We start from the raw sequence: 14,505 nt of genomic DNA on the forward strand, positions 1-14,505 counted from the left end.
TCAGTTCCCGTTTCCTCAATTGGTCCCCCATCACAGACACCGGATATCCCCAAACCGACCAAGATGGTGAACACTCAAAGAGAATATGAAAATGAACACAGCAGGCCCGTCCATTGTCACAACAAGTCCTGCAAAATTCTCTCAGTTCAGGTATCTCACTACAACCTGCTCAATCCTCCCGGAACAAGCTCGCGATTGACAGGTCCACGCTATCAGCCTTGTCTCCGACTTGTTTCTCCACCGGTTGATTGACCTTTTTGCAGTGAGTGGAATGGACCCAGGTATCTCTCTCGGCCACCTTCAAAGATGTAGTACTCGTCAGCAGCACCTGGTATGGACCTTCCCACCAATTAGTCAAGCAACCTGAACGCAAGAAATTTCTGTTCATAACATATTCTCCTGGTTCAACATCATGACAGTTAGTTTCACGCATATCATTAGACAATTTCAGTTTCTGCTGCTGCTGCTTTAACTGCTTACTCATTGATATAAGATACTTCACAGTTACCTCGTTGTTACCCTTCAAGTCTTCCTGTGGACTTATAATCAAATGAGGTTGTCTACCGAACAATGTTTCAAATGGGGACAGATTTAGGGGGGGTCTAGGAGTGGTCCTTATGCTATGTAGGACAAAAGGTAACGCTTCTGGCCATCCCAGTCCAGTCTCTGCCATAATTTTACTTAACTTATTTTTAATAGTCCCGTTCATCCTCTCTACCTTGGCACTGGCTTGCGGTCGGTAGGGGGTATGAAGTCGGCTATTAATACCCATCAGCTTACACATATTTTGAAAAACATCACCTGTGAAATGAGTACCCCTGTCGCTCTCGATGATTTTAGGGATACCGTACCTGCATACAAATTCCTGGACTATTTTCTTGGCAGTAAACGCAGCAGTATTAGTGGCCGCTGGGTAGGCCTCAACCCAGTTAGAAAATACATCGGTGCACACTAATACATACTTAAGGTTCCTGCAGGGTGGTAATTGGATGAAATCAATTTGAATCACCTGGAAAGGTCCATCAGTCGGTGGAATGTGGGACGGTTCGGTAGAGATCGCTTTTCCTATGTTCTTCCTCAAGCAGGTCAGACAGGACATTGCTATCTTTTCTGCTTGTGAAGAAAACCCTGGTGCGCACCAGTAGGCCCTCACCAACTTGCAGATACCTTGTTTTCCCAGATGAGTCAGACCGTGTGCTGCCTCAGCCAGGCTGGGGTAATATGCCTTTGGGGCTACTGGCTTACCTTGTCCGTCCCTCCAGAGCCCGGAGGACTCTTGCCCACATCCCTTGGACTATCAAATGGATTTTTCCTGGAATGAACACAAATTTTGCATCTCAATTAATTTCAGCATATCAATTGTTTGGAAAGACATAATTTTTTCAGTTGGAGAAAACATTTTCAACCCTGCTGCCCATTTTGCAGCTTCATCGGCCCTGTTGTTGCCTAGTGACACCGGGCCATCCTCACATGTATGGGCTTTACACTTAATTACTGCCACTGTTTTGGGCAGTTGGATTGCTTCTAAGAGATGTTTTATGTGTCGGGAGTGTGCAACTGGTGTGCCTGCTGCTGTCATAAAATTTCTCAGACGCCATAGAGCCCCAAAATCGTGCACCACCCCGAACGCATACCTCGAGTCAGTGTAAATGTTAGCAGATTTGCCTGCTGCCAGTTCACACGCTCTAGTTAGTGCTACTAATTCTGCCACCTGGGCTGAGTGAGGAGGACCAAGAGGTTCAGCTTCTATGATGTCTGTGTCATTTACAACAGCATAACCTGTACATAATTCACCTGTGTCTGTTTGTCTATGACAACTCCCATCCATATAAAAAGTCACATCCACATTCTCTAAAAGGTGTGTCGTGTATGTCAGGTCTAGCAGTAAAGGTCTGATTCAGATATGTCATACAATCGTGCGTATCATTATGTCCGCTGAACTCACCTCCCGCCAGCAACTCGTCTCCCTCCACCCTTTGTACATCATGTTGTACATATGGTAAATACGTGGCTGGATTCAGCGAGCTGCAACGTTTAACAGTGATGTTTGCGAGTGCGATTAGGGCTAGTTCCCATTTGGTAAACCTAGCTGAAGAGACGTGTCTGGTTTGAGCTGAGTTCAACAGAGCAGATACAGCATGGGGAGTGTAGACAATCATATCATGGCCCAGTACTATGTCCTCACTTTTACTCACCAATAGAGCGGTAGCTGCTACACTTCTCAAACAAGTGGGGAGTGATCTTGCTACCGTGTCCAATTGGGCACTGTAGTATGCTACGGGCCTACTGGCATCACCATGTTTTTGTGTAAGGAAACATGCAGCACAACCATCGGCTTCCGTACAATACAAAGCAAAAGGTTTTTCATAATCAGGTATTCCCAATGCAGGAGCTTTTGTCAGGCTATCCTTAAGATTAAGGAAAGCCTGCTCTGATTCCTCTGTGTGTATGACACGATCGGGCTTTGAGGAAGAGACTAATTCCTGTAAAGGCAAGGCCAAAATAGAAAAACCTGGGATCCACATCCTACAATATCCACACATTCCCAAGAAGGTACGAATTTGCTGTTGATTCTGCGGCAGTGTTATGTTTTGTATGGCCTGGATTCTATCATTTGTAAGATGTCGTAACCCCTGGGTTAGGCAGTGTCCCAAATATTTTACTCTGGATTGGCACGGCTGTAGTTTGTCCTTAGCCACCTTGTGTCCTGTATGCGAGAGATGAAGTAACAAAAGTTTAGTATCATTCAAACATGACATAAACGAGTCAGAACATAGCAATAAATCGTCCACATATTGAATTAGAACAGATCCATTGGCAGGTTGAAAAGATTGTAAACAGTCGTGCAATGCCTGGGAGAAGATACTGGGGCTATGAAACCTTGGGGTAATCGTGTCCATGTATATTGCACACCTCTGTATGTAAATGCGAATAGGTTCTGACAGTCAGGGTGGAGAGGCACAGAGAAAAAAGCAGAACAGAGGTCAATGACAGTGAAATGGGTTGCATTTGGTGGGATCTGCATTAGGATGACAGCTGGATTTGGCACTACAGGGAATTGGCTCTCTACTACCTTATTAACACCTCTAAGGTCTTGTACCAGCCTATAACCCCTCCCACCACTCTTCTTTACTGGAAAAATGGGACTGTTGGCTACTCTAGCTGTACGAACTAAAATTCCCTGTTGCAATAATTGCTCAATTATTGGAAACACCCCTAATTCTACCTCCTGTTTTAGTGGGTACTGGGGAATTTTAGGAGCTTGCCTACCGCTTTTTAGGTTTACCATTACAGGGCTTACGTTTGCCATTAATCCAGTGTCCTGTCCATCCTTAGTCCAAAGGGAATTTGGAATTTGGGACATTTCATCTACCTGTGATGGATTTTCTTTTAAAACTGTAGAGTGATACATTATCCTTTGAGGAGTGTCTAACATATCCCGCATTCTCTCTGGGATATCTAAAAATACACCATCCGGGGTGCAATATATAACACATCCCATTTTACATAACAAGTCTCTTCCCAGCAGGTTAGTAGGGGTCGCAGCAGCCAGAAGAATGTCTGGTATGCAACGGCCCAATAGTAACCTCTGTGGACTTTGTTAAAGGATAATGTTCCACGTTACCTGTTACACCCATTGTTGGTACTGTCTCGTTGGTCACCTGTAAATTAACGGGAGATTTTCATCACTGACCTGGTCGCCCCTATGTCTACAAGAAAAGGATATTCAGTACAAGCTACATCAACCATCATGAGCGGTTCTTCCCTAGTACTTCCCATTAACCTGACTATCTGTAGACTACAGGTATGACCTGTCCCCTAGTGTTGGCTACCATTCTCCAATAAAGCATTTACGGCCACAACTGGTGTCTGTTGAACATTTGCTGGTCTCTGTGCATATCCCTTATGGGGATATCCAGGTCTTCCCTGATTTGGGGTTCCTACTCGTTTTACTGTACAATTTCTACTTAAGTGTCCTGTTTGTTTACAATTAAAAAATGTCCGTGGATCAGGTGTAAACATGTGTTGGTATGAGGTTTGAGCAGAGGGTAAAGGTGGTGGATATGGGTAAGGATAGGGAGGGTAAGGGTATTGTGGGGGATATGAGTATGGGACCTGTGGCTGTATTGGGTTAGTGGAATACAGCTGTGTTTGTTGTTGTGTGGGGTTAGTGAGGGCAGGTGTAAGTGTGTGTGCAGGTGCGAATGTGTCTGTTGGCTGTGATGTTACAGTCATTCCCTCCAGAGTTTCTATACTGACAGCCATTAGTTTTTCGCTCTGGATCTCCCTCTTTTTTGAGATGTTTTTATCATGTTCTATGGCAGACTCTATGAGGTTATCTATTGTGAGTCCCCTCCAGCCAGGCTGTGAGGTCTGAACCCGAGTCTTTAAGTTCTCCTTCAGACCATCCATGAGTACCGTGACTATCATTCCCCTGTGGTGAGTGCTATCTTTAATATCTTCTATCCCAGTGTACTGGGTGATAGCCTGCAGAGCCCGGTCACAATAATCTTCTGCAGTTTCACTCTCCTTTTGCTTGATTGTGAAAATTTTGTTCCAGTTAACTACTACTGGAAAATATATACCCAATTTAGTCACAATGCAGGAAATGTTACCTTGGTTTACTTGGTCTGTTAAAGGAATGTCACCATCCAATACACAATCCGTGATAAATTTTGTCACGTCGGTATTGCGTGGCAGACAGGCCCTTAACACCACACGCCAATCTTTATTAGTTGGTTCATGAGAACTACCCAAATTTCTCAAAAATCTTTGACATTTGGCTAGTTCCTTTTTGGGATCGGGGAAATCATTTATGATGGAATTTAGTTCTGCTCTTGTCCATGGACAATGCATTACTACTTCCCTCGTGGGCACTACACCGTTCACATCTGCATTTCCATTCGGAACAGTTATCGTCCGAATGGGATGCAGACCGGTAGCGTTGCTACCTCTGACCTGGTTACCTGGCTGGGGGTTTAATCTGCTGCTGCTACGTATGGTATTAACAACTTCCTCTACGGGTGCAGTGTGTTAACACTTCCCTTGCTGTTACCGATGGAGATGGTGGCACCACTCGTGATTGTGGTGATGCAGCATCTATCATTTGCACAGCATGGGAAATGGCAGACATTACAATAGGCTCACCATCCACATCATAAACATTTTGTTTATGGTTACTTAAGAGGGGGTACAAATTGCTTGTTAAATTTTTATGGGTATTTTTGGTAACTGTACTTGCACCTCCATCCACATAAGGTGGGGGAGGTGAGCGTGAACTGCTGGCAATACTCTCCACAACGCTACCTTGCTGCACGTGCGCGCCATTTTGCGGCTCGCCCGTATTGCAATTCAGCATTGCGGATGCATTCTCTGGCAATGCGCTCGCAACGCTAGTTTGCGTCGCTTGCACATTTTTAAGCCACGCATCCCCTTCATGCTGCCACAATTTTAAACATTCACAATATTTGACCTTTTTCTCTCAGGAGCGCATCAGACTGATGTGATCCCGGACATTATCTAATACATCCTTATCAAAACTACCAATTCTGGGAAACGGTCTAACACTTTTCATCGTCATTTTAAACCATACATCACAATACCTTATTGCATAAGTACCGTACTTAGTATGCATAATACGACGGGCCGATCCGATCGGCACCTCCATTAGCAGCACATCATTGTCTAACATCTCTACTGTTTGCATGGCTCCCATTCTGAGACAAAATCCTACGCTTTTCAATAAAGATTTAAACTGGTGAAAGACAATCAAGATACTTTCACTTACCTGTGGACGATTTAAGTCGGCGGCGCCCACACACCTGGATAAGATTTGAAAAAGGCAACTTCCACACCCGGATAAGATTTAGTAAGGCAACTTCCACACCTATGGAAGTTTATATGTCGGCCACTTACACGCACCTCTCTACAACAAAGACAACATGTACACCTGCTACTGTGTGTAGAACGGTAAAGCTACTTACCGAGCGGCTAGACTAACCCTTGCACCTAGCCCTTAAGGATCATACGATACCCTTAACTTCGTTCAACAAATATTCACTGTTACACTTTTTTCCTGCGCAGAAAAACAAACGTTAACCCAGATATTGATAAGATTTGAAAAATGTAAACCTCAACGGCTTTGTTTAAACACGTAGCAGCAGAACCGGAAGTACGTATAAGCTATCGTGCGACCAGCCGCATACATAATAATGGGACTACCACACAACCGTATATGACTTTTTAGCTGCGTACGCAAAAGTGCGTTTTTACTGTGCGCATAACTGCGACTCAACCGCGTACTCAATACTGCGGCACCCCTTTTAAACGTTAGGTTCTATCAACAAAGGAAAACAGACTTTTTCCTTTCTTGTCCCTGGATTCTAGTCAGCTTCCTTTGCTCACACGAAAACGGATAGCGATCTTTCAGCACAAAGCGGTTGCAGGAAAACCCTGCATGTGGCCACTCCACCCTTTGCTGAGATATCGATAGCTGTATGTGCCGTTTGAGTAGGTAAGTGACCTCACTACTACGAGCCCCCAACTAACGATACTGGAATGAACCTCTATATACCCCTGCCTGTACCTTCTAAAATTCTACCTATAAACCTCTAAGGATTACGCTAATTTGCGTACGCAGTCATACAGTAACTAAAAGACTCCAGACTTGGAACGTGTGGTTCCGAAGCACAAAGTATTATTCAAGTAAAAGTACAGTCAGTTACATGCTATTGATTCAGACACAATTAGACACAAAGGAATTATACAGACCCCAAGTACAGTATACATATGCAGCGCTTCCGGACCAGATGATAGGAATCAGCAAGAAACCCCGTCGTCATTCAGCACGAAGACTAAGACCCCAGTGTTTGAGCACACATATTTATACCCCCCCAGGATAGACCGGACAATAGAGAAGTTTGTTGCTGATGTCATTGGTTCCCAGGGAGGAAGCATCTGTTACAGAGAGTTTAACAGGCTGGTTCAAATAGACTCACCCAGCCTCTAACAACTGGGGGTCTCTGCCCTCCCGCCCCCATGCAAAATCCTAACAGTTATACATTTTGTTGCTTGAAGTCTCTGCGGTTCCGATAGTACCGGAATTCTGTTGAAAGAGTAGGCATCAGTACGAAACCAAACACGGCTCTCTTAGCATGTATAAAACCTTAGTTATCAAATATCGTTATTTCACAGCATTTATACTAACTGAACCAACTTAGATCTTATACTTTAAAGCTTATTAAACCTTATGTGTGAATATGTAATGGGTGAGTATGCGGGGTTTGATATAAGGACACTAGTTAACTTGGGGCAGATGCGTGCGCATAAAGCTAATAAAACAGCGGTTTCATACAAAGTCCTATGCATTCGCTAATATGCGACTAGTTAACAGAACAATTGTGCGTATTAATGTGTGTATGAGAAATGGTGAAAAGATGCAATCGCATATTGCTAATAGTAATATCGCCACATGTACTAAAATGTAAGTTCATCTAAAATGGCGCATAGGCGGCCATTCGCAAAATGGCGTCTTGCGATCTCATTTCCAAAATGGCATCTTGCGGCCAGTCGCAAGATGGCGTCGCTGCGATTCAATTTTAAACTGATCTTGTCTCAGCCAATTGGGATTGGTATGAAATACCACCGGCCGCCTGTTCGATTCCCGTCAGCGGCAGCCCGACAGGAGCAGAGTGCGACGCAGCGGAAGCCCGACAGCGCTGGAAATCCCGATCGTGGATATGTTCGTATTTACTAACCTAACCCCCCTAACCCTCCTTAGGGGTGCCTAACCCTAACTTCCCCCCCAAGTGCCTAACCCTAATCCCCCCTGTAAGTGCCTAACCCTAACCACCCCCTTCCCCGCTGCCTAAACCTAAGTCCCCCGGGGGGGTGCCTAACCCTAAGTCCCCCCGGGAGCCCTAAACCTAACCCTCCCCCCGCCGCGGCTGTCCGCCCGCGCCGCCCGGCATCACTACGATCGTGATGCCGGGCGTCGGTCTCCCGGCGTCGGGGAAATTACCCTCAAATTAAATCTGAAAATCTGCAGTTAAAGCACATCTTGTTTGTTTCATTTCAAAGCCATTGTGGTGGTGAATAGAGGCCAAAATATGAAAATTCTGTCAATGTCCCAATATTTATGCACCGGACTGTAATTTCTTGTCAAATTTGTCCTTGAAGTAAAAGGAAGATGCTTGTCAGAGGTTTGGGTTAGGAGGACTGAAAAGAGATTGAAATGTGTTACTGAGTTATTTGGAATTAGAAGCCCAAGGAGAGACGAGAGATTGGAAACATCTTTGTCAAGAGCTTTGTAGGAGTGCTACATGGAGGTATATTTCAGGAGGTCATGTGAAGCATGAGATTTATGCCAGTAATGATTTACACTGTGGGAAATGTGTTTCGGTAGTGTGCCATAGCCAAGATCATGGTTGGAGCCAGGAGGAAAGCGTAGCTGGAGCCACTTGACCAAGGCTATTGCCAGGGTTTGATTAAGAAGTGGGATTTGCAGATCAGGACAGGATAATGTAGACATTAAGAAGAGATGCTGTTGCAGAGAGGTGGAAATGAATAGTGTTGAGATTCCTGAGGGTGGAGCTTTGATGGAGACCGTGGATAAGGTTGTAAACTGTAAGTTATCAGGTGATATCTGAAAGAGGATGTAAGGAGACTGGAAAAAGTCTGGAGAAACTAAGAATGAGTGAGTAGAAGACTTGGTCCATTGAGAGAGGCCGAAAGATGAGGTTAGAGTAGTTTGGAGGCACAAGATGACTGTGGATCAGTGGGGTTGTTGAAGTCACCCATGATGATGGTGGGGATGTCAGAGGAACCATCAACCAGAGGAAAGAAAGATCACAGCAGCACACAGAAAGATGGATACTGAAGATCCAGAGAACATGTACGATGGGAACATGACTGATGGAACAGTTGCTATGAGTGTAAATGTGCAGCAAGAGGAAAGGAGTAACCTCTAACTCCTTGGGTGCTTCCAGGCCTGGAGGAGCGAGTGAAGTGGAGGCCACCGTGTTATTGGTCTATGGGTGAGGCAGAGTGAGAGTGCGTGAGCCATGTATCTGCTATTGCTGGGAGGCTGAGGCTGTATGAGAGGTGGAGACTCAGGGATGGAGCTTAGTTTGTTACACATGAGTAGTGCGTGCGTTCAATAAGTAACATTTAAAGAATTTTGAAAGTGATGAAAGACGCACAAGTTTAAGGTTTTACAGATTGCTACAAAAAACATAACAAAACAAAACAAAACAGGTGATTGTAAGATTTATGAGAATTTATTTTCTGTTGATATTAAACAGATATTACGTCTAAAGGAATGAAGTTAGGTAGAAAGTTCATGAGAGTGTTAATTAGGCTGCAGTGGAGTAATGAAGAGGCAATAATGATAAAGGGCTGTAATGGATGGTGTAACATGTACAATAATGCTATGGAAAGATAGTAAGAAAAGCAGCTTGGTTAACATCATGAGCTTTGATAGGGGATAGAAAATATGCGGCAAAGGCACAAGGCAAATAATCAACGTTCACAACGAGAAACATAGACCAGCAGCACAGATGCAGATTAATGTCATCAGCCCCTATTGTGCAGGCATCTGTTAGTTCGAGGAAATATATGGATTACACAGAAAGATTATGTCCACTGTGGGAGTTCGACATTTGGCATCTTCCTATTGGAGAAGTGGGTGGATTGCTGCGTAGACTGGTGAATGCAGGCTAGCTGGACTGGTTTTGGCTTTCTATACAGTAAGAGACCAGAAGTGAATCTCATCAGGATGGATATAAATGGGCTGCAGATAACACAGTGGTCAGCAGCAGCTATGAAGTGACGTTCACAATGTATAAAGGTCTGGAGACCACCAGGAACCATCTCAGTAATAAGGAATATGCCACCACCACAGCTTAAGCCAGTTGCAGCTGATCTCGGGCACCGATCATTCTTTTCACTCAGCGTTCTCACCAGCCGACCACTGGCAAAAGCGATTGACACGTAGGGGTCAATATAAAGTTGATCTCAAGTCAGACGTTACTACAGCTGCATTGCTTATACGGAGTTATATACAGATATCTGATCACACGCGGTGTTGTATGCATCTATGCCCCTAATCATACACTTGCTTTCCTAGCCGTCATTATCATCCTTGGTGCAAGAGATCAGTCTGAAAACAGAAGGGTCTCTGCATACGCCCGAAGTTCTGTAAACACGCCCTCACTAAACTTAGGGCCTGATTCAGAAATGTACAATAACCCGATGGTTAGCGCACATCTCTGAAGTTTTGGGGTCGGATCCTTTCTGTGCATGTGAAGAACAGATGTTGCTATCTCACTCGCAGACGTCATATGGGGGATGGAGCTGGGGAGTAGCTGGTCACCGCTCCCAGAAACAAGGGCACGTCGCCCCCATTTTCTGGGAGGGAGGAGGCCAGAGTGCGTTGTTTGATGCAAACTTCCTGGCCTAGCAAGTGACCATGTAAGCTTCAGCCTCTGCAGCCTGGCCAAAGGTGTCTAACCCTAACCTCCCCCGGTGGTGCCAAATCCTAACCTCCCCCTCCCCCCGGATCTTTCAATCGGGAGTCCAGCGGTCGGGATGCTGATAACCTGATCCTGTTCTGTATAGCGGCGTCTGTATTTTGTCGGGTGTCGGTATATTGACGGCCGGCATATTCACTACATCCCATGTGATGACCTCATTGCCAGCCACTCCCCTTTAGCAGCATGTGGAGATGTGACTGAGTTGCGTATTACTATGAATAGCCCGGATTTCTGCACGTTCAACCACAGAGCATGTGCAGAGCAAACCCGAGCAAGATTTGTCCACAAAAGTGATTTGAGTTCAACTCTGCAACTCTGAATATGCAGCACACGGCTCTTTTAAAGCCACTTATTGATTTCTCCTTATTCATGTGAAACCAAACTGCTTTATTACATCAATGTACTGTAAACTATAGTATTTCTAAAGAAGAAATCAAGGACATTTCTTTATTGGTCTCCATATTATTTTATTTTACAGACTTTATACTTCCCATTTGAAATTACTCTGATTTTGCACACTTTAAGACAATTTTGAACTGCAATCTTGCCCCACAACCTGGTTCATCTGTTTAGTTCGTGTAAGTGGGGTTTGACAGTTAATGTGCAAAAATAATTCTTAGCCGTACAAGAAAAAGCCTTGTTCATTTATGTTCTTATTTATTTTTGACTGTCCTGTTCTGACCGGTCCTAGGAGGCTCTCTAGATTCACAGAACTACAATGGATAAGCTCAGGTCTGTCAATCGGACACAAAGTTATCTAAGCAGCAAATCTGTTGCTGCAACCGAAGGTAGCAAATATAAGGCACCCCCGTCTGGACAATAGAGCTCTTTAAAGGATAAGAGCGTTGCCTTCTACTGTGTGTCATTGTAACCAAACATTTTGCATGAACGGCTTATAATATTCCAGTGTAAACAAGTCACCATATTTCTCCATGGTGAATCAGGGATATTCAGCATATGCTATTGTAGTTGTGTCTGAATGATTTCTCCTTCTTTGGATTACACGGGTGACGGGTCTAAGAACATATCCTGAGTCAAGTCTCCAATGTTTAAGACGTCTTGTTCTTCAGCTGGTAGAGTTTCTCCTCCACCAAGCACACCTCATAGTGGATAGAGCAGGTCTCCACATTCAGAACCAGGGAGAAGAGAGACAAGACAAAGTCATAGCTGCTCGGGTAGTTGGACTTCTGGTAAAATTTCCAGTGTTCACAATATCTGACAGAGGAAAAAAAACAAAACAAAAAGATTCATGTGAGCAAACTGTCGGCACGTCACGTGACCTAGCAGAGATCAGCTGGTCGTCCGGGGAAACCTTCCCCAAATAGGACAAGGCCTAAGGCAGAGGTTCCTAAACTCTGGATATCCATGCATGAGTCCAGATGGTTAAATCAAATGGACTGAGGTACTAATTTAAGTCACCTGTGCTCAAACATGGATAGCCTTAAAACATGTACTGTAATGGCAGAGTTTGGGAACCTCTGGCCCAAGGAAAGGATATGACAACTACTGTAACACAATTAATGCAACCAGCCAACATCGCTCAATGCACTATACACCTAAAGGAACTTGTAGGGATGGATACATATGATATCTGGGAATAGAAGATTATTATTTTCCTCCATCCGCTAGTACCTAGTACAGACGGCGCATGTACCCCTGGACAGTTGGATGACTGTAGTGTCCTCTGCGCTGCATTGGACACACGGTGACAGACAGTCAACCAATTAATGCCCATAGGATTTTTACCCATTCACGGGCAGATCAGATTGATCTTTTTGGGGGGATGCACCTATTTAAGATTTTGTATATTTCTGGGACAGGGACTCTCTTTTTGAAGCAAATGCAAACAAATGGTTTTCATTTTATAAGTATTACTTTGGAAGAGCAGGCAAAAACAGGAAATTACTTTTATTAACGGGGACTAGAAGTTAGACCTTCGATGTAATTGGCTACTTCTCCATCATAAAGAGTGATACAATATGTGCACTGAGGGCCTGATTTAGAGCCGGACGCTCTGAACGAGCGCCCGCTCTGAATCAGGGCGTGTTTTTTTTTTTTTAGCGAGGCGGTCTCGTGGATGCTCGCATAGCTGTGGGTTACGCTTCCGTCTGGGCAGCCACGCCCACGGCACGCCCACCAAAGGGGGTGTGCTGTCAATCACCATCGACAGCACGCCCCCTTTGGTGCGAGACCCATAACGACGGCTACCCCGTCGTTATCCGGGTCTGGCGCATGCGCACGACGGAGGCGCCTCCATCGCGCGCATGCGCATTTGGGAAACATCGACCCACTTGCGAGCACTCAGCGCTCGCGAGCGGGTCTGAATGAGACCCTGAGTCCAAGGCCTGGCAGTTCTAGGAATGTATTCATTTCTAAGATTTATATATTAACAGTGATTCTTATAGTGCCCACATATTCCACAGCGCTGTACAAAGAATACTCTCCCTGCCAGAATCCAACTAACCTACCAGTATGTGCAAGGACGTGGGAGGAGATGGAAGCACCTGGAGGAAACCCTCCCGAACACTGGGAGAACATACACTTATGTATTTTCACAGCCGCGATCGGGAGAAAAATGGCTCCGTACCACGGATTTGGTTTCGCCTGCCCGATGCAGGCGAAACAAAATCCCTGATAAGTGCCGACATCCGGGCTAATTCAATAGCCACGGGCGATGTATTTTACCGCAGCTAATTGGATACCGGCCTTAGTGTGTCGATGATGGGGTAAGCGGTGGATAGGCAACTATTGGAGGCCTCATATCCACAAGTAACATTAAAAACAGTCTCTGATCTACAGTGACCGTTTCACATCTCTCTCTCTCTATTTATTTAGTGTTCTTTAGATACAGTTTAATCTAGAAGGAAGCAGTATTTCCAGGACATATTAGACAGGCTCCTGACTACGTATACATACATTCTACCTTGTTCTGACATAGTAACAGTCCCTCTTCACGCTGAGCAAAGAATCAGCGACGGCCACTTCCCAACACTGCTGAATGGTGTAGTGCGATACATGAATGAACCCATATTACCTATGAGCAATTTCTTTTATATATCTAGTGTAAGTCAGCCCATGGAAACAAAGGCCTTATTTGCTGCTATGATATAAAATGTCATCAATATGAGCAACTACTGGATAGTGAATGATAACTGACTGAACAAAAACTGTAAAATAAATCACACTGCAAGATTCAGTGAAATGTAGGAATTCTTTTATAATCCAGGCATATAATATTCACTTTCCACATACATTCTAGTGATTGGTGCGGATTGTAAGTAGTTACAACGCTGGAGGTAATAAGTTGGTGGCTTTCCATAGATCTGTCCAAATCAATGACTGTGGTCTCCTAGAGTTCCAAGAAGGATCTTCACAAAATGTGAATCTGAGCCGATCACAGTAGAGAAAGATCACAGCGGCCCTCTCGCCACCGTTGAACACCTTTCCTCTTAATGCGATGGCTGATAGCAATCTCTTGGCAGAGGCTAAATATCGCTCTTTGTTTAGTTTCCATGACTGTACGATCTCACATAGGCCAACTAAGGTATAATCTGATCTGTGTGTTTCACCAGAGGATGGATGGGGAAAAAGTGAGAATTTATGTACTGTATTTCCTTGTATTGTACTCAGCTAGTCCAATATTTACGTTATACATGAATAACTAATCTTATCCTAATTAGATTTTAAGATCATAGAGGAAATGGTTCAAGATCCGGCCATCCAGTTGCCGTGAAACTACAGATCCCAGCATTTCCTGACACAGTTTTAGCGGGCCCTAATAGAAAAACTGTGGCAGAGCATGCTGGGATGTGTAGTTCCACTGCAGCTGGAGGGCCGTGCGTTGAATACCCCTAGTGTAGAGATTCAGCTACAAATGTGTATACTAACGCCTACCTATAATGTAGGGCATTGGTGCTGTACATTAAGGTGGGCCTTAGTATACACATTTGGATGCCAGACAGAAATACTGCTT

At 44.6% G+C, this 14,505-nt stretch overlaps 1 protein-coding gene across 1 annotated transcript in view; it reads right to left on the reverse strand.

Annotated features, from left to right (window-relative positions):
• Nucleotides 1-10,990: 10,990 nt before the first annotated feature.
• The window catches only part of TAF1B (TATA-box binding protein associated factor, RNA polymerase I subunit B), a 101,464-nt gene continuing 97,949 nt past the window's right edge, over nt 10,991-14,505 (reverse strand). Inside the window, exon 15 of the mRNA XM_088476005.1 lies at nt 10,991-11,747. Within this exon, the coding sequence (XP_088332131.1) occupies nt 11,582-11,747 (166 nt within the window). The 3' untranslated portion in view covers nt 10,991-11,581. The remainder of the gene's footprint in view (nt 11,748-14,505) is intronic.

The sequence above is a fragment of the Taudactylus pleione genome, unplaced genomic scaffold (assembly GCF_031769625.1).
Source record: "Taudactylus pleione unplaced genomic scaffold, aTauple2 ptg000180l, whole genome shotgun sequence".
NCBI lineage: Eukaryota > Metazoa > Chordata > Amphibia > Anura > Myobatrachidae > Taudactylus > Taudactylus pleione.